Source organism: Teleopsis dalmanni, chromosome 2 (assembly GCF_002237135.1).
Source record: "Teleopsis dalmanni isolate 2A chromosome 2, ASM223713v2, whole genome shotgun sequence".
In the NCBI taxonomy this organism is placed as follows: Eukaryota; Metazoa; Arthropoda; class Insecta; order Diptera; family Diopsidae; genus Teleopsis; species Teleopsis dalmanni.
Genome location: NC_051847.1, coordinates 221150996 through 221173117, shown reverse-complemented (window position 1 = coordinate 221173117; position 22122 = coordinate 221150996). Strand labels below are relative to the sequence as shown.

The following is a 22122-nucleotide window of genomic DNA, read 5'->3' as shown; positions in this document are numbered from 1 at the left end:
TAGATGAAATCAAATAAGAAAAATATTTAAAAAAAATTTTAATTAAAAACTCAATATTAGCAAAAAATTGCTACAAAAATACTAAAAAAATAATATGAAGAATATAAAAAACTAAATTTGTTAAATTTATTAAAATAAGAAATACTTTTAAAAGATATTAACAAGTACATTTATGTTCATATATAATTACAAAAATTATTAAAAAAAATATTAAGGAAAATTTTTTGCAGTGAACAATTTAATTTTTAATAAAATTAAATTTGAAAATATATTTTCGCTATTTAAAAATTATATACAAAAAAAAAAAAATTAAATTAAATGTGTACATACGAGGCAAGAACAGCAATGCCTGTTAACAAAAATTGTTCAGGTCAAGGCATTATGATTTTAATTTAATTAAAATCAAATAATTTATTATAAATCACTCCTTCCTTTCTCATATTTAATTCATTAAAAATTTTAAACATTATTTTTTTACTAAGAACTTAAATGTGCTTTTGGGCTGAAGTATCTTTTAGAATATATCTTAACTGTTATACGTATTTTTAATAAAATTCAAGATTTGAAATCATAATCCCAAAATTCATTGATATTTTCTTATTTTAAATACCCAAAACTATTACCATAAAATCGATAGTGTTGAACGCATATGTCAACGAAGTCAATGCGAGTCAATCAACACACGAATTTGTATTTGCAGAACAATCGATTAAAATGCAAAATTAATTTTATTAAGAGCAGGAAATGCAACAACCTTTGTAGCAATAATATCTCGAGCAACAACAACGTTGACGACAACAACAACAACAATATCGTAAGGATATTGCATATATATCAACCGACAAATGCGTTAACAATGAATTGCACTTGTATGAAGTAAGAACAATGACAGCATGTGACAAACACGACCTTTAACGTCACAACTAACCAACCAAAACACTAACATATAAACGTCATAGCGTTGCTATGCATATCCTGGGAAATATTACCTTCACAGCCTACAGCGCAAATCCTCCCCTCAACTGCGCATGAGTTTTCATAAGTGTAACGTCGCATCAATGCCCATCACTTGTAATTGCATTTTAATGCAATTACTCTGAACAGCAACTCAATCCGGAGTGTAGGTTGCGCTTCACATGCTTCGAACACTTCAACGTTTGGATATCAACTTGAAACAAGTTGAACGCATCCTTGCACGGTTAATATTGTACTTGCAGATAACTGACAATAAACAGAAGTGCTTACACTCTCCGAAATATGTCCATTGTCCTTAATATCTGTTTTGCCTCCTTCTTGCTGCGCTGTGCCAAGATTAAAAGATATAAATTCATATTCCCAAAATCCCTGATATTTTGTGCCCAGGGACCATTCGGCGTTTGCCGACGCAACAATCGCCGCAGTCAGACACGAAAGCGACGGCAAATATTTCTGTTGTGGATGCACGTTGAGCTGCTGCATCCCAAAGGATCGATTATCTTGTTATGAATTCAAATTGAAAACATGTTTGCGTTTCGGTTATTTTTGCTAATACCGACGTCCTTCCTTTTACATCATAAACTTATGCTTATAATTTTGATGTACTCGTAAGGGATATAATGGTAAAAAAGCAACAAATCCTGCTCCCGTTTGCAAAATCGTAAGAACAATAAGTATTTTTGATTGATGTATTTAAGTGCCAAGTCATCTTGCAAATTAAACTAAATTAAATATCTAAATAAAATTTCTATGTATTTGTTTGCACCTCATAATAATAAAAGCATATTTCCACTACTGAAAAAACTGTTAGCCTAGGTTAGGTTAAGCTGGCTGGCCAAAAAGACCACTCGTAGACCATTAACATCCATTGCGATACTAGATCAGAATCTCATTTCTAAAAATAGTATGCATTACTCAAGATGCGCACTGGATCACCTCAGGCTTGTGCTCTAGCCCTGTAAAATTAACAGCCCCCAAGTATTTTTATCGAGTTCTCGAGAGAGTCGGGTAATTACACAGCAGTAAAAGCTGTTAAGTCATCAATAGTTCCATTATGAAATGAACACAGGCTTTCCAAATAGTTTTTGTACCAAACATGAAGCAGATTCATCCCAATGAGAATATTTTCTTTAAATTCATCAAGAATGTTTCAAAATGTAGTATTAATAATTATCAGATGTTTTGTTTAATTGTAATAATTTACTTTTAATTTATAATTTTGTTAGAATTGAGATAAGTGTGACGCTATGATCTTAATTGGATGATGGTCCAATATCTTGAGTTGTTCGGAAAGTGATATCATAATTCACAAAAAAGTAGAAAATAAACCCGCTTAGAGCACTTCAAAGGTCAGTATTTATCAAAACAGTACTTTACTATCTGGCAGTCAACACTATGATCAATTCTAAAGATAATGTTATCAGTTGAACAAATTGGATGATTCATTTAAACAGAAAAGGTCGAAATTTATCAATAGAAAATGTGTAGTGTTCCATCAATATAATTTGAGACTCTATATAAATTTTGTAACTCGCCAAAAGCTTTTAGAGCTTGAATAAGATGTACTGTATATAATTATGTTGTAGCTATTTCAGCCAGTGCACTTGAGCACTTTTACTCTCTATTAACTGCGAGGTATCTTTAAAATCCCTCTTTACGCCTTGACTGGAATATTGTTTATCACTTCATCAGACTAAGCAATAATTGACCTCAGATCTGCACACATCCCCGAGGAGCCTGAAACCATTCTGAGATTTGATAACGCGGTGTTGGTAAGTCTGTCAGATTTCGCAAATAATTTCAGGACACTATCCTTTATGTATTTATTTATGTATATCATCACATATATTATATTGACAAAACCTTCCACTTTTTATTTATTCCAAATTTCACAAAATGTTTAAGTCCTGCTTCAAAAATAATCTAAATCCCATATGGTGTATACCGGTAATGTTGCGATGATTTAGATTGCAATAACAATGTGTCTATACCGATGGAACTTAATAGAGTCTATCTGATAGAGTTCTTGGTTTCTGCTACGGTCAACTACGTCAGTCTGAACACAGCTATGTAACTAACTAAGTTCTTTCTCATTCTCATTCTCATTCCCATTTTCATTCATCATCTTTTTTCCTTTTTTTCCCCCAATCCGTGATAGCGCTTGTCCATAGTTTGCTTTGAGATTAATAGACGCAGTGCGTAACAATAAGCTTATTGTGTTGCTGGGGGTTATGAGATTATGGACCTCTTCTATAATTTATATAAACGACTTTGAATATTTTTTATTAATAAAAATATTAGCCAAATTCTGAATTTTTAGACGCCGCGATTTGATAACATATTACGGTAAATTTTATTATTCTAAGCAAGGATTTCTACTAAACTATATGTCGACATAGGAGAGGTACTGAAACATTTCTCTTACGATTCTCTTTCTCTTATATACACACGATACTCGTATGTTACAAGACCTACCCTATATGCACAAAAACTGAGGTCTATTGACCATAAAAAATGTTATGCACATAAGATTTCTTGACTATATTTAAAAGTAGTAATAAAGACTAAATATGCCGACAAGAATAAGCCATCGGCAGTTAATACGAAGTTTTATCTTTGCATGTCTGAGATGCAACCATAAAAATTAACTTCGTCGTCGTTGGCGTGTGCCTTTTTCTAACGAGCAACTCTGAAATACATAGGACAGACTTGAGTGCAGTACTTTGTTGGATACATAATTTGAAAGTCAAATTAAAAATTGCTCATGTGGACGTTTAAGCAGGTGCAAGGCAATTATTTGTACATAAACTAATAGTTTCTTTATATTTTGTAAATAAAATAATTACGTACACAAACATACCAACAAACAGGACATCGAATTAACTTCCGGATACATAAAGGATTTATATTTCACATAGAAATGTATCTGTACAAACGTACTCATGTTTGACAAATGACTTTGTTTTTGTTGTATAGTTGCCTTTTGTATCTTTTGGTGCGACTAAACGTTGTTTAGTCCTTTATTGATGAGCTCACATTAAAAAATATTTTAATAAACATTTGCCATTGCAGTTTTACGGCTGGTGGCAAACGGCGGCAGACGTACCTAATCAGCAAGAATCTCTCATGGCACGATTCCGTTTGTTTATATGCAGATATTTATAATCATAAAAGATGAAGAACAGGAGTTTCCGCTTTAAGTGCAGGACATTTATCATAAAAGTGAGATGAGTGAATGAACAGACGAACAGTGAGCAGCCCCTTTTTAATTAGATTGAGACAGTCAGCAGAAGCTATAAATATTTAATAAGAAAGTGCATTTCATTGAATTTTGAAGTGGGGGGCATAAAACAGAGTTTGAACAAGGGACACGAAAAAGCTGGACCCCAAAAACGTTTGTAGCTTAACAGAAAATTGTTTTACACATCAAATACTTGTTTAAACTATCATAGATTAAGAGAATAATAATTTGAGTGTATGTAATGCATCAGGTTTGTTCAAATTCAATTAATTAACATATACAAAGTGATACTCAAAAGTATTCGCCTATGTAAAACTCTCTTAATAGGCTGACCAAAGAGCCGTTGAAAATCACTTGGGAAAGTATTTTGTCGATGAACCATAGAAATTCTACATCAATAGAATCAACCCGAAAATAAATGATAATGGCTAAATGATATAGACTTCATTAAAATTATTTGAGCTACAACTTGCTCAAAGTCAGGCTCTCCGAAGGCTCTTCAAAGTTTCATGGTACATCCGCACGAATAACATACTAAGAGACTTTAAAATAGATCCGGTGAAAAAATACATAACGAACAGAGCTCTGAAGCTATTATATATGCGAAAACCGACAGGTTGCCCTAATTAGCACTATTTAATCTCAGAGTAATCACTAATCGCACGGGAAGGTACGCAGATCTTAGATCAATCATTGAATAATCACGAAGATTATCAGGAATACTCAAATGAGTCAGTGAGATGGGTGGGACTCTGCAGAATCCCCCTAGCTATCTTAGAGTAAAAGTGCCCAGATTTATGGCATCTCGGAAAAGGCTTAACATAACATAACTATTTCAGTGTCGTGGTATAACTCGTACAGCTCATTGTTCCATCAGAACCATAGATCTTCAAACAAACAGTAGGACGCCCAAAGGCTTAAGCGTGGATTTGAATAAGCTTCGACACAGATGCGATAGGTTTTCTAGTATTCAATTAAATGAACAAATTGTATCTTTAGATAGTTTTTATATATTAAGTAATTTTTAAATTTTAATTATAAGTTAAAACTACTGATACCAACTTACTAACTCACCAACTGAGATCCTTACAAGTTTATTTCGCTTCAGAAGCAATATCTCATTACTTGAGCAGAGCATTCGACTTGTTATCAAATCTTGTTAATATCAAATCACTATTTTGACACATTTTTTTACTACCACTACTGCTAGATATTTGATATTTCTAGTGATTAAATCTATAAAGCGCTTAACATAATTGTTTTGGAGTGAAATATCTACGACTTTCCGATTGACCTCAGAAATAGTAAGAATCGCCCTCAATTGTTTTTATAGCTGGCAATTACATTAAACAACAATCGATTGAGTACAATTGTCAAAACGATTTGAAACAGGATACTCGTGTAACCACGAAATCCTGCGAAAATTCAGTCATATTCAGTTATTGCGATTGGAGGGCGAGGGTGCAGAAATGCTTGCGCTTAACACCAACAAACTCACCGGATAAATGTACAACAATAATAATAACAAAACACCCTTTCAATTAAGCATTTTAAAAACAACATTGCGCAATTATTCAATTGACACCAGACAGCAAATATGTTTGGATTAATGTATCCGAAGTATCTTCCACAACAGCACAATTGAAACTCAAGTAGCGAAATTTATAAGCCCACTTGATAGCCTCAATCGCAAAAAAAGGCAAACATGGTTTTACGCCTATTTAAAATTATAAAGCTTCCACACAGCACATGCACATAGGGAAATAGAGAAATGGGGTTGTTGTCAGAGCCGACCGTATCAGAGCACGTATCTTACCCTTAAAATTTATGTCCTTCAATAAAATTACAGTAGGAAGTGGAAAGATGTAATTGCGCTACATGTAAACGTCGTTTAACACGCGCGTGGTAACAAGTTCATCAATTTCAAATGATTTAAACAAACCTCGTCAATTTTGATGTCTCTTTTTTCATTCACTGTTTTTTACCGCTCAGTATTGCAAGTGCCCGCAAGTACTCGTGCATACCTCGTGCATATCCTTCACAGCACTGCTTCAGGTCCTCAGAGACTTCAGAAGTTCATTGCAGAAGTCAAACGTGTGTTTTAGTTTTTATGTTTGAGTACCGAAATCTCGTGCATATGCGATTTATTTCAACCACTTCAAGCAGTTAAAATACTTTCGTCCTTTTTTATGTTGTTAGCCTTGTGTTTTCATTATTTTTCATTTGAATGTCATTTATATTTGCAGTGCTACCTTTTCACAAAATACTCGTATGTACAAAAAATGACACAAAAATCACACATAAACAAATAAGAAAACAATTTAGTGTAATTTTCACAGTTCTATCCACGGATTTGTTCTAATACCGAGCCCAGGCAGATTGTTCCTTTATGACCGTCATGCCAAAGTAAACTTCTTTAATATTCATTTGGGAAAAATTCATTTATTCGGACTTCTCATTCTTCCTCCAAATAAGTGGATATTTGGTATTTATATATTTTTTTGTTATTTGTACGCTATAATAGGTAGTAGTTCCAAAAATATGTGTAATATCTCCGATTTGAATTGATGATCATTTCAACTACGATTTATAGCCATACGTCTGGCTATCTGGCAACACTAATCCGATTACAGTTGCCATGTTTTTAAAAGGTGACATTTCAGTCTACATTTTTTGTAGAAGACAATAGTGTAATTCCTCGCTTGTCTAAAAATATACCTATATTATTTCGAAAATATTTAAAATATCAGAAGAAATTAGCTATGAGATCATTTATTACTATAAAAAAGATGAAACTGGTTAAAAAAAAAGTATGCCGAAAAATTTGGCGAGAGCATGAGGGAATTTTACAGAAAGGAAGCTGTGGGTGAAGAACCCAACCCAGGAGTTGTTTGCTCGATTCCGTTCTGGAAATTTCGATCGACCGAATTACCAGTCCTAAAATGCTGTTCAAATGCAACAAAACCGAATCATTATTAAAGCTAATCATTATGAGTGATAAAAATGGGTTAAATACTATGATATTTTAAGCAAAGAATCATGGTCTTTAAAGAAAATTTGAACAACTAAACAGTGGAGAAGATCACAACTACTAAGAATATTCCTTACACTATAGTAAAAGTATAATTCAATCACACTCAGTTGCTAGTTGGATTCTATGTAAAAACCAATTAAGAGATTGAAATATAAAAAATCATTATAGTGTGATTTCTTCTTAAACAGTTGTGGTACTTACTCAGATATTTGGTCATAACAATGTGATATCAGCTTTTGGCTTTGAATAACATTTCCATACGACGCTTTATACTGCATGCGTATTTTCTCTAGTCTCGTACATCAGTCTCAGTTGATGTTTCCTAAACTTGATCACTCTATCGGATCAAAGATGGAATGAGTTTTCCCAATTTGTCTGCTTCTTCCAGCTCCTGTCTCAAACAGCTTCTTTGCTGGAACGATAGCGGTAGTAATACTACTAAACTTTGCAAAATTGATATAAACTAACCTAATTTTTACACAGGATTATGATTTTCGGCGTCAGTCAGTAAGTTCTTTCTATATGTAGTTCCAACTTATAGTAAAGACCAACCATAATATTCTCATTTTTTTGTACCAAATTACTTTTTTGACTCATGTACTGCTGTTTCCGTAAGAAAATGAGTTTCAGTTTATTTGGTGTTTTGTTCATTTGCTTTACAAATGCGTGAAAATTAGCCCACTTTTAGGAATTTAACGTGATTTTTCACCTTCAAGCATTCAACATGAGGCAATTTAATGCTCTTCAATTATTTATGAAAATTCCGTTTTAGATTACTCGTACAAAGGAAGAAGGAAAATGTTTTGTTTTTATATTTGGAAATGGAAAAGCTAAAATGAAATTGTACCCTTGTAATTTAAATAAAAAATAAAGTTTATTTAAGTTTTACTTTCTTCCTTTCTTTGTCTTTTTTTCATGAAGTTAAAAAGATATTTACAAATTAAACTGAAATAAAAGATTTTATTTCGTCCCTCATCAAATGGGAAAAGACAAAAATCCTTCGAAACTAAGGAAAACTTTAAGATAAAAAACTTTAACAAAAAATCTGCACAAAGTGCCACTTAAGTGCGTTTTTCGGTATAAATGGAGAGGCGGTTTAAGAGCCACAATCAAAAACGCAACTGGTCAGGTGAAAGGCAAAAAGGGACTTCAAGTTGAAATAGTAAAAGATTTCTAATATTTCTTTCTTTTTTGTTGGATTTGAAAATGAATTCTTTAATGAATTTATTTAAATGCTCTTCTGAGACCTATAATTTCTTACATATTTTCCTTTTATCTCGTTTGGAGACGCAACAGTTTTCTTATAAATTTTTACATAAAAGTTTTGTGAATGTGGCAAAAAACTCTACAATTATTACTATATACGACTAACAACAGTTAAGAAACTTGATATAAATTTAAAATTTATATAACAGCTAATTAATATATTTAAATTTTAGAAAAATGAAACTAAAGCAAAGTACAAACAGATTAGTAATACTAATTTGTGAGACGTCACATTAATCCTTTGCTCGTATAGTAATCTGTAGGAGCAAGCAGTTATTTGTAGGTTCATACCAAAGATGTATTCGAGTATTCGGGCCCGTTTAACAACTAGATGCACTCATATTATATGCTTAACTTTTCCGAAAAATGGGTATGTGAAGTTAATGACGAAGTCAAACATGTTTAAATATAACTAATAATTAATCGCTAATTTAATAGATAACAATATATTAGCTTTATTCTGCTAAGTGATGGGTTTTGAAGACTTTAAGAAAGGATTATTAATTAAAATTTTTTTTTACAGCAACTAATCATTTCTATATATTAAAATATCAAAATCATACTAATAGTTCACAAGAAAATTTACTTGTTTCTGATTTCCAAATAATATTAAGTATAATAAAAATTAAAATATCAGTAGGCGACTTGGCATGAAGTTGTTAAGTAAATACTAAACGCGATAAATATCAGTAGAAAAAAAGAACAATTTGTAAGTAATTTAAAAATGTCAGTACTAATATATTATTAGTACCTCCGCCGTTATTAGTTTGAAGCCATTAAATGGACTAATTTAAAATAACAAAAAAGTCATATAATTACAGTAAAAAGTGATAAAAAAACTGTATGAAAAAAGTACCTTAATAAATCATGTAAATAGTGCAAGAAAAAACGACACATTAGAGATATATATATATATATATACGTATATGTGTTAATATTGTTTTACTTTTCAAAACCCCCACGTACAATTACGCCGACATCAATATCGTAATTATGCTACAATAAACTGAGCAACTGTCAAATATACGTAATGACAACTCAAACTAACCGTAAATATACAAACAAAATATTTTGTATCTAACGACAGTAAAAAGCGCCATTTGTAAATTAACAACCAAAAAAATTATAGATACATTCGCTTGACTTCTTGTTGGTGCAATAAAAATGAATGAATATGGCTAAGTAAATAAAAACAAACCAATTAAAGTAAATGAGCGCTCAAATATGTTTACTATTATTTTATTTTCATTTTTTTTTATTTCAATATTTTTACTACTATTGTTACCTCACCAACCTTGTAGAAGATAGTTGCCATCAAATAATTGGACAAAAATGGTTTACATAGTAACTGAGCGCCCCAGTAATTTCCTTTATTGTTAATAGTTTTTAATTATGGTCGTTGGTGTGAACTACTCTACCAAAAATAATAGTCACAAATGTGAAATATTGTAACATAACAAAATATTTTAGTTATTTTTATTTATTTTTTCAGGCATGTAATTCAACTTCATAGATAATAGATGGTAGATGAGGACTGTGAGGTTTCAATGTACATAATCGATATAAGCCACTTGAGTCACAACAGATTATAATGATTTGAATGAATTAATTGACCAATTTAAATTCTATTCTTTAATTTATAAAATATGTTTAAAAGAGTCGATACTTCTAAAAGTCAAATAACCAATTATTTTTGTTATAGTTATTATTATTAAATAAAAAAAATGATAGTGTAATGCGACCTAAAATATCTATTGTGCCCCTTAGCCGGATTAGAGTGTTTTCCAAGTCCGATTTCTTTAATGAAAGATAGTATTGCGCCTATCTTTCCCTTGGATCTTGGACGCTTATGATCCATGAAACACCCTCCCAGGTGTTGCATCAGTGCCAGGCACTCCCCAAGCACATGGTATGCAATTTCTCTCTTTTCTCTACAGTCTGAGTTGTATTGAGTTCCTAACTTCGATAGGTGATTATTCAATCTACAGTGACTGATCAATAATACCGCAATAACTCTTAGCAATTTTTTGATTGTGCTATACAATCTTTGAAGCGTTTTAGGTTGTGATAGTCTTGGTAGGCTTTCCCAATAGAGCTCTCTTTTTTTTTGCCTCTGCGCCGTTCATAAGAATGGATAGAGTTCCTTTGCCTAGATCACAGCATGGTTCTGGGTCTATCATTCTTGAAGCTGCACCTCTTCTTGCAAGTTTGTTTGCCATTTCATTGCTTTGGAAGCCAGTATGTCCCGGAATCCATATTAGGTACACCTGATTGTTACAGCCCAGTATGTTCAGCTTGTCAATGCACTCACATACCAGTTTGTATGTTACCTGGTAGGATATGAGTGTTATTATAGCTGCCTGGCTGTCAATCAGTATTGCAATTTTACCTTTCCGGTAGTAACGTTCAAGGTTGAAACTAGCGCATCTATTCATGGTGTATATTTCCGCTTAAAAGATGGTTACATTATTTCCTAGTGTTTCTTAGTATCTTTTGCATAGTAAATATACACCAGCTCCAGCCCTCACCGATGAGGGAGCCGTCATATTTCTTCTTATTATTGGACAAGCCTTCCCAATTCTTTTTGTTGTCAAGTTCAGTTTTAAAGTTTTTTGTAAACTTATGCTTTACAATCATCCTGTCCGTTGGCATTTCAGTTTCTGGAATTTATGCTAGAGTATCAAATTTCTCACTGTTGATTCCAAGACCAGTTATCTTGTTTGTAATTACTCTTAGAGCAGCCCTCTTCGCTTCTTATTGATTATAATAAAGTTCAGTTAAAATTTTCTAATACTCGTTAAATAAGTATAATAAGAAACAATTGCTAAAATATTTTCCAATCAAATTTCTAAGTAGCTTAGAATTCCAAAAGCTGACAATTGACAAAATCCATTTTTACATTATCAAATTAATTTTAAGTTTTTCTTTGGTACTGAAAAAGGTCCATACGCTCAATAACAAAGACCCTCATCATTCCGTCAATGACAACCCGTGCATATTTTCTAAAGGATGTAGAGTTTATCAAAATAACAGCAAAAACGTTTCAGTCAAATATGGATCCAATGTGAATTTACTTTTTAATCGAATATTTCATTGATCCAATATATCAATAACTTCAGTAATTTGAAATTGTAACGTTTTAATTTTCAGTTTTCGAGTGCGATTAAAGCAATTTTATCTCTATAGCTCGTGTGTATACTATACATTCGTACATTGGCAGATATGGCAGTTATGGTAGATATTGCTGAATAATTTTGATAGTCCATTTTTAATGCATTTTAACATGAAAATTTAATCAATTTATTTTCAATTGAGTGCAAAATCACATCGAAAAGTGTGAATTGCCGCACAGTGGTCAACACTGAATGATGCTGGTACATACAACCAACCGATGGAGATCATACGTCATGAAGTGCTCCACATGCTGTGAGATACTTGTACGTTTGAAGCTGCCTAACTGGTTGGCTGCAATAGTCTCCATGATATGCCATTATAGAGGGTTGCTGCAGTTCACCCCTCGTACTCGTATATGACATTTGCTGATGAAGTTGTTGTTTGTTGTTTGTTGTTTGCTGTTAAATAAAATCCACACGTTTTCGTTATTGCCAATACAAATTTATCTCTGACCGTAAATGTTGAAAATTGAATTGCTTTAAAAATACATAAAAAGCAGATACATTTCAATTTTATGCGACCATTCGATTGTTCATAAAATATTCAATAGTTGAAAATTTATGGTAAATTCGATTAGAGTTATGGCCGAGTGTAATAAAATTGTAGGCCCGCACTCTCAAAATGGTGTGAACGTGTGACATGTAAAGGCATTTACCGTTCAGAGGGGGAATAATATACGACTATAAAGAAATGTGCCGAAATTTGCAATTAATTGAAATTGATGTTTTCAATCAAAGCACAGCTGAGACATTAATCAACACGTCTTCGTTGTACATTTAAGCTATATAAAATATATACATAATATTTTTGCAGACACTATCCATAAGACCAGATAGTTTAACTATTCTAAATTTAAAAAAGGTTTTTAATAGAAATATACAATAAACATTTTTAAAGTGATAATAGATACAAGCAAGTGTACAATAATTAATATCAACAAGTCCTTTCAAGCATATTCAGAAGTTAAACGAAAATACCTAGTACGCTTAGTAATTATTTGGGAAATAGGAAAAAGCGCTTCCATCTTCCAGGCTAAAGTTCATGCCTTAGAGCTGCGTGCGAGAGAGTGCCTATCCAGAGGCACCCGAGGTATCAAAATATGCATTATTTCGTACAGCCAAGTAGCTCTAGAATCTTAAGCAAACTCTTCATTCCAATCAAAGTTAGTCTGGGAATGCTTTCAACTACTCAATACTTTAGTCTCGAAGAAGTATGTTACTCTTATGTGGGTACCGAGATATGAAGGGCATGAGGACAATAAAATAGTAGACTCCTTAGCAAAGAAGGGTACTCTTTTTATTGGTGCAGACCCCTTCTGCGGGGTAACAAATAACTTCACAAATAACTTGATATGTGAACGGGAGAAACGAAATTTACTTAAACACTGGAGAACTGAAACAGGTATGCGGCAGTCAAGAAGTTTCATTAATTCTGAACACATCAAAGTTGATGCTATCCTTAATCTTAGCAGAAACGATATTAAACTCTACACTGAACTTCTTACAGGACACTGTAGATTCAATTAGTACATGAAGAATATAGAAAATATCAGAATATGTTCTATGTAACTCACCAGCGGCTGCAAGATGAAGACTACACTATCTTGGAAGCGGGATCTTGGTCTCAAATGATATAGGTAAAATCAAACCCACAGCAATTACGAGATTTGAAATTGTGGTCTAGAATTGTTTTAGTTGGGCTTTTAAGCACACAATTGATCTTTTAAGTGGGGGTGCATTCTTAGCCTATTATTTATTAATAAACAATAATTACTTGGAGAAGTTTTTATAAGGGTTTTTGTGTATTATGATAACTGTAATGCAGAAATATAAAAAACATAGATGATATATATATTCTCTATCTAGAAATGAGTCATAGTGAGTCAAAAGTGATGTGTATGTGTATTTTCATGTGCATCATGGCATGACAGAATACTAACCAAAAGTCGATACAGTATATAATCTGTAAGCCTCTCTAAGTAAAAGTCAAACCAGCGGCCTATATATTGATTAAGTAGTTCCCGATGATGTTTTTAATGAACTACAAGTATTTTAATACACATCTTTTATTTTCCTTATTATTATTTTCCTTATAAGCTTATTATTAATTTGTATTGGAATTTCGAATAATTCAACCACAGTCAACTACATAAATTCAACCTCAACTTTTGCTACTCTCCTATACACTTTTATTCTCTTTTAATTTTAAACATTATTATTATTTTAAGTCAATAAAATTTTCGAATATTTCTATAAAGTAATCCATGAATACATAATTAAGTCACTTTCGTCCAGAACATATATTAATGATAATCAAATTAATTGAGAGGGAAAACCAATTTTAAAAACGTACGCTTTGAGAAAAATAATTACAATTTCTTTCCTCTGTCATTATATCAATTTTCTACAAATCCTTTAATATCCACAAAATCCTTTTTCTTTACAGTAAACCTCTTTTGTTCTCCTCATTTTCTGATCATTGGTCAATCTGCATCGCACACGTGAATTTATAAATACACCCCCCAAAAATTGGTTCTGAGCCAGATGACCAAGGGAACTACACATTATTTCCTTCGTACATAAATAAAAATTGAATCAAATTTCAGGTCGTATCTGTACATGTCGACATACTCGCCTGGGTTCTCCAATGTAAAGTAGCGCCAATGCTGCGTGTGCCGCTTTTATCTGTCATTTGTTGCGCTTCCTCTGGTTGTAACTTTTACTGATACCATTTGATGTTTTCGAATTGGTCAATTTCAATTTGTATCTTTTTATATTTTTGGTAGAAAGCTTCATTTTTCTTGCATGACACTCCTCGTAAAGTTGCTTCAGCCACACTTTGTATTTACTCGTTTGAAGCAGAACATTAAAAGGACATAAATAGATTGGTTTGCCAAGAGCCTGTCCACAACTTTTTACAATAATCAATCAAACTGACCAAAAGTGTTTAATTTTATATAAAAGTGTGTGGTCCCTTGTAAATGAAAGGATACAAAGGACAGCAATAAGGTGCACCTTCATACAATACAGAAACGACTACTTATTTTTGAGTTTTACCAAATATTTTATAAATATTTTGTATAATTTTAAGAAAGTTCATACAATTTCACTTGTTTGTTTTATAAGAAAAAAAGTATCTACAAGATTTTTTGAATATAATTGTTTAGAACACATGTCATACAATTAAATAAGACAAAAAGTTTTAATTTAAATTTAATATTCTTCAATAGTCTCATAAAAATTATTTTTATTAAGTTTCACAATTATTTTTAAATTAATTTAATTTGACTATCAACACATGAAGAAACTTGAGGCAATTAACAGACAAAGTATCTGCAGGATTAAATGTTATTTCTTCCGCCGGAACATGCAACCGAAATGGATGTTTAAAGTATAAAGCGGCGAAATAACTAAAATTGCCCAATTAAACGCAATTTATGAAAGATTTCCTACTAAACGATATTTTCATATTAAAGTTGGAAGTGAATGACAGCAACACTACCAGAATACACATTAAGAGATATGATAATAAAAGCGAATAAAAAAAATTAGCAATGATCAAATTGTATCTTTAAGATACAACTTGTGCCAGAAAAGAGGGACATACAGAAAGAACTTGAAGACAAACTGAGACAACACAGCGTTGTGTTCGGTGCGGAAGTATATGCCACTGATTAAGGAGTACGAAATGCCGACGGTTGATGATTTGATGTATTCATATTGAAAAGGTGGTCTTAAGAAGTTCTTAAAAATGCATTACAAAACCTTATTTCCTTTTGTTTTATTTTATAATATAATTTAGGTTTAAATACATTGTGTTCTTAAGTTGCAAATCAGTCAAATAAAATAAACAAAATACAGTGGCAGAATATAGGTACAGTCGAAGTGTACTTCAGTGACTATGGGTACTTATCATTGAATATCTTAAGGAACTAGCTTTTGACTGTAGTTACAATTAAATAATTTTGATAAATAATCAAATTTTATATTTATAATGTTTAAATTTATAATGAGCTGATCACTTCTTGGAAGCAAGTAACTGCAGTTTCATCATGTCCATTATTTTACGCCATATAAACATATAGTTAGTATGAACAACCTATAGAGCAGACACATATCAACGTTGTTAGTGGGATAGCTCTCATAAATTTCCTCGAGTCTCGCGTAAATGACATCATTGGTTATGTTGCGCTTTTATTGTGTGGGCTCTAGCTCACAAATTATAGTGATGCTAAATAATTGTCCCTTCTCTAATGAGTATAGTAGCAAGCCTTTCGTTCGGTTTGTGAACTGTTGGTCTGAGTTTAAAAGTCTCATATTAATCACAAAACTGGCATTCAAATTCATGTCTATTTGCATAGCAACTTTGGCAGATATCACAAACTGTTCTTTTAAAATAGTCTATCGCATTTCCTGGAAGACTGTTAAGTCAGGTTTTCCTTTATTGACAGCTTCTACTAGTTAATTAGAGGCACCTTTGTAAATTATGATCTATATATCGTTTTCGGGGGTTGTAAGCACTCGGTTGCCATATCTAAGGTTTCTTCACGTCATTCACTGACTCCTAAATTTAGTGACAGTTACCAAGTTCTATGTACAATCCAAATTTAAAGTCTTATTAAAGGCTTATTGGTACCTATAACAATAAGATATACCAGGATTGTATGAACCTATCAAAAGCAAAACTTAGAAACATTACAGGAATCTTAACAAGACACTGTAAACTAAAACACCACCTTACGAGACTGATGTTAAATGTAGATTCTGCGAAGAGAATGGGGAGTCAATCACACTTATGCTGTTAGAATGCCCTATGCTAATGCACATACGAAATAGACTCCTGGGAATGTATATTCTTACGGAAGAGGCAATAAAACTTTATAAAATAGATTCTATATTACTTTTTATTGACACAACAGTATTATTGTTATTATTAACAATAATAACAAACTTTTCGGGATGTAACTTTTTATTATAGGTATACTATTAGTTCTTCATCCAGCGGGTATTAGGTGACTCTCCAGGAGTGCCACGCGAAGGTTATGCGATAGCTTAGATTGAGAACAACGGGGTTTGTATTGTCATTTATTAATTAAATGTGAGCTTACAGAAAAGTGAATTCAGGGTATGACTGTTCCGAAGATATGGCTAAGATGCAGCAGTCAAAAGACAACATTTGAATGAAAAAGACAATAAAATTCGAATGAGATTCTGATTAATTTTATATTAAATTACTCAAATCTATAAGTTGTGTATATTTTCTGTCTTAATGATATTTTTATATAATAGTACAGACAGTAATTATTATAGTTCCATTACCTACAGAAATATAAAATGCATGAATCGTACTCCACAGCTTCTTTAATTCCAAATGCATTGTCAATATCAAATAAATGATAACGACCACCGCCATTGACGCTAAATGAATATGGGAGGATGTCTGGAGTGACATAACAAACACTTTGAAGACTGAAGAGGTGCCTAAAACACACAAAGGTAATATTCGACACAAACACCGCCTCTGAAGTCGTGGAGTAAACAGATTTATTATCAGCAATAAATATCGAACCACAAATGATATAATATTATATTTTGTCGAAACTACCTGAAAGGCACATGTAGTGACTCAATTTTTGAGGTTTTCAGAGTTTATCTCTGAAGATGAGTATTTTTATTTGAACTGTGGTGTCATTTAAGGTCATTATAATTTGTTAGTTTACGTTATCTTAATCCTTTTCTGAAACAACGCTTCCTTTGTAGTTGTGCTGACAGCTAAATATGAAACGACTTATGGATATCAAATAATGATTCTAAAATTGATACAAATTTTTGTTAGTTTATTAAATGAAAATGTTGACTTTACTTGTGCCGTCTGTTTAGGAAGCATTTATTTGGAATCGAGATTAATTTTTTAAACTTCGTGCTTGAAACTATTTGATATATAATTATAGTTTCCTATTTCCTGTTTGTTTTATTAAGTCTGAAAGCATTTTTTACTAAGAATATTGCAATTTATAGAAGATATATATGTTTGCAAATATATTTCTCTAAAAGAGATTGTTAAGTGGTATTTATTCCAGTCATATGAACAAGTTTTGGAAACATTTTATCCAACATTTTGCAACCAACCTTTACGTTTACATTCCTCCACCCAACCAAATGCGATTTACAGTAGTTTTCTGAAGAATTTGTTTTACGTATCTCTTAATATATAATTAACTATATATAAATTAAGTCTTTGTTTCTTGAAAACTGTATTTCAAATTAAATTAATTTAGTCAGCCTATTGAAACGAAACTGAAAATTTTATTAACCCTGTATATGTTTGACGTCACTTTCATTTTTCACAGCAAGGAAACAAAAACTCCAAATAGAGAAGAAAATTACTACATAAATAGATAATTTAATACGCCGCAAAAAAAACTTTAACCGAAAATATGAAGTTCCACCTGAGTAGCCAAATATATTCCTTGTGACTCTAAGTATAAATGAATAATCACACAGTCAAGTTGTTCATCCTTACACATATAGACGGGAATCCATGCATATTAAGTGATCCCATCTAATTAAGATAATAACGCAAACCAAGGTAACCATTCCACAAACTCTGTCATGGTAAAAACATAAGTCAAATTACGTTAATTAAAATCAAATCAAAGGTAATCGAAAAATTGTGTTATTGCTTATCGTCGTTTGTGTTCAAAGTGCCGCTAGATGGCGGGCACATTTTGTTTAATAATTATAAAAATTCACCACATCTAATCCAATATCTGGTGAAACAAACTATATGCAGAGCCTATTGAAAACTAAAATTTCAAAATTTTATTTTTAATTATTAAATCTGATTTTAACGTCAATTATGAGCACGTTATAACGTAAAATAGTGACCATGTTACTATTATACTATTTTTAATAGAGAGGTTTCGAATCGTAGTGAATCACAGCAACAAAATTTTTATTATTTTAATTAATTAATTGAGTTTGGCTGACCATATAGCTGTTTCAAGCATTACCAAATATCCATCGTCTGTGATATTTTTGGAAATATTAAATGAGTAATATCCTTATTAAAAGTTTTTTTTGTAGCAGATTTAATTGAATATAAGTTTTATTGTGACTACCAAACCACTACTAAATTTTTATATATTGCATTGACTTTTTAAAAAAATTATGTAAGCACTAAATTCAACTACAAAAAATAATACCATAATTCATACTCGGTTTTAGATTTCTTTAAGTAATTTTTATTTAATTATCGAGAGCACATTTTCGTATATTTTTAAAGAATACTTCAAGCAATAATTTACGAATAATAAATTTTATATTTTTCGCATAATTAAATATATTTTTTTTACAGTTTTATCGACACTTCCTGTGCAATTCTTGATTATCATTACTATTGCTTAAATACTTTACTTAAATGCTTAAATGTTTATCATTATTTCACTAGGTCTTTTATATTACACGAAGAGATACATAAGCTTGACAATTTCTGCAATAATATTTACACTATAAACTTTTATAAATAATAATAAATTACGCTAATACCTAGAACTAAATTACAAACTTCTAATAGTGCTTTCCAGCAAAAGTTAAATATATATATTGTACTTTAGACATATTAAGTAAGTGTTAGTGATTCACGTTGACCTAACTTTACTTGCCGGATACATAGTTTTATAATTATTATTACAACAGTTGTAGATTTAGTAGATTTAGTTAGAATTATTTTTATGTACACAACATTATCACAAATGAGCCGCATTGATCACTGAAGAACCGTTTTGAGGATTAGCAACCAGCCGCATGTGTCTCCGCCCAAGGCTGTAAGCCATGCAGTGCAGCTAGTGGCGCGCCATTTACAGGTTGTGCGGTTAGGGGTGCTGCAGGTGGCGGTGCAAATCCTTTACTAATTGCTTCAGCCTGCAGAGAGAGCATTAAACGATTTGCAGCTTGACGTTCTGCTTCACGTTCCTCTGCGGTTTGACGTCTGTAAATAATTAAAAATTACAATTATTTAGCAGTTGCATTAAAAGGATTATTATTTTCTTTCTCTAGACGTAATAATAGATTTAAATAAATTTTAATTGGTTATTAAAATACAATCAAATCTTAGCTAAACACATTTAAAAACTATTAACATAACGATATTAATTTTCCATAATGATGAAAACATTGGAACTGTTATATCATTATCTATCACTCCAGTGAGTCTGAGGGTAGCGGAACGTTTAATTAAACCTACCCATTTTGCATATACTCATATAATATTTTGAAACAAAGTCATTAGTATATCAGTGAATTCCACAAACGAGGCTAATTCAACCACAATTTAAAACTAATCAAATCAATTATTCACAAGCAAAGCAATTACCGTGAATGAATTTTATATTAGTACCAGCATTTAAGTAAGCTCAACTAAACGTTTTCCATAGCCACCAGTGCACTCACGTCATATGCTTAATCATCGCCAGCATAGAGAATGAGAATTATTTTGTAATTAATTTTGAAAATTATTTTCAAATATGTTTACACACACATATATGTATGTGTGTTATGTGTTTGATTTCAGCTTAATTACATTTTCAATTAAAATAGTAGTAACGAGTAATTTCCCCGTCACTGGTACTTGTAGCAATAACGAGCACTTGTTGTAATATTCCATTCTTTGTAGGTATTAAAAGGATTTGGCAAGGACTTTGAAGGGATTAGTGGAAATTCAATTGTGTATCGAATAGAATTGTTGATGCGCAAGAGTTACTAAATTATTAACAGCATGTTGTGCATCAATTACAGTTTTCTATATTTACTGCCACACTTAAATGGACTAATTTTAAAGTACCCACACCATCCACCCCCCACAATACAAGATAGAATAGAAATGAAATCAACATAATGATGATTACTCGTAAAATGTTGATGAAGTTTGTTGAGGAATATGGAATTTCCATTTTATGTTTGACGGTAGCAAATCATGGAGTGTGCGCATTTAATGTGGGTTATTATCTGCTTATAGAGCGACAGTCCAAAAGGAAGGTGTAATTGGGGGATGATACGCCATATTGAATATTTCATAACTTAATGAAGTTGTTATGTTCGTATTACTTAAAATAAGCATTTGCCTTTTGGGCTAAAACTTTTACGAAACTATCTTTTTACGCTCATTTACATGTTTAATACTAAAAGGCATAGTTTTGTCTGTCATTAGTATTAATTTATAAATAAATGAACATGTGTTTCATAAAGTGTATCTATTTTGTGCCACATTATGTGGGAGTTGATTTGGCTTTCATTGTTATTTTCAACAAGCTCTCTTAAAATGTTTTCATAACTTTATTCTATTAAATATTCATATGATTTTCCGCACTATATGCGGTTCATATTATTAGTTGAGGAGTAACTGTTGGGAAGTTACTTCAAGTAGCAATGTGTGACGAATATCCGTTAAAATTATTTAACCTATTGAAATTTATTATATCATAACAAGTTTTAATAATTTATAATGAATTATTACCTTAAAATAAGATAATAATATCATTTAAATAAACTGTTGAAAACACTAAACTAAATTATAATATATTCATTGTTGAGTCATTGTCAAGCCTTTTAAAAGACCTTACAGTAAAACCAATTCTAAAAGAATATTTAAATAATTGATTTAATTCACTTACATATAAAACTGCTTATTAATAAAAAATATTACTAAATGAATTCCAGCACAAAGTAATTGTTTATTTATAAAATATTATGTTGATTGTGGTTAGATGAAGTATTCATCCTATATTCCCGACTTTAAACTAAATGTGGGATGATATCTGCTATGTGCTTAGATCGAGAACAACTAAATATACATACTTTAAGGACGAAAAATCTCAATAAGAATATCTATAATATTGAATAGTGAAGTATTTCAGGAAAGATTGAATAAACTTTAATACCATGGCATATGAGATATGACATGTGAGACATCAAATGGTAAATAAGAAAGTTTGGACACACGTGGACGTATTTATCAAGGGGACATTTATATATAATAATTTTTCAAATGATTTTCTATCATTAAAATTTGTTAATGTTGCGTAAACGGTTACGAAATCATAGTTTAAGATCTACATAAATACAAAAAAAAGAGTTGGTCATAATCAAGCTTAGCAACAAACAGAAATTAAATGCCTTTACCTTCCAAAAATATTCTCTTTCAAGTTTTTATATAAAGCACAACAGAAACTTCATTTGAAGGCTTTCAGATAATTTCATTAAATAAATTAAAATGCCATTTATCTCTCCAAAATATTCTGATCATAGATTTTATATAAGACTTTGAACCCAAAGAAATTATTTGTCGATTTATTGCTCATAATCTTCATACTTAAGTGAATCAGATATTCACTTCAACCGGAAAATGGAAATAGACTGGCAAATGGAAATAGACT

General features: G+C 31.3%; 1 protein-coding gene across 1 annotated transcript in view; it reads right to left on the bottom strand.

Moving 5' to 3' along the window:
- Window positions 1-19235: 19235 nt before the first annotated feature.
- LOC119684468 (T-cell leukemia homeobox protein 3-like) overlaps window positions 19236-22122 on the bottom strand; it is a 30602-nt gene continuing 27715 nt past the window's right edge. Inside the window, exon 4 of the mRNA XM_038098513.1 lies at window positions 19236-19679. Coding sequence (XP_037954441.1) covers window positions 19481-19679 — 199 coding nt within the window. The 3' untranslated portion in view covers window positions 19236-19480. The remainder of the gene's footprint in view (window positions 19680-22122) is intronic.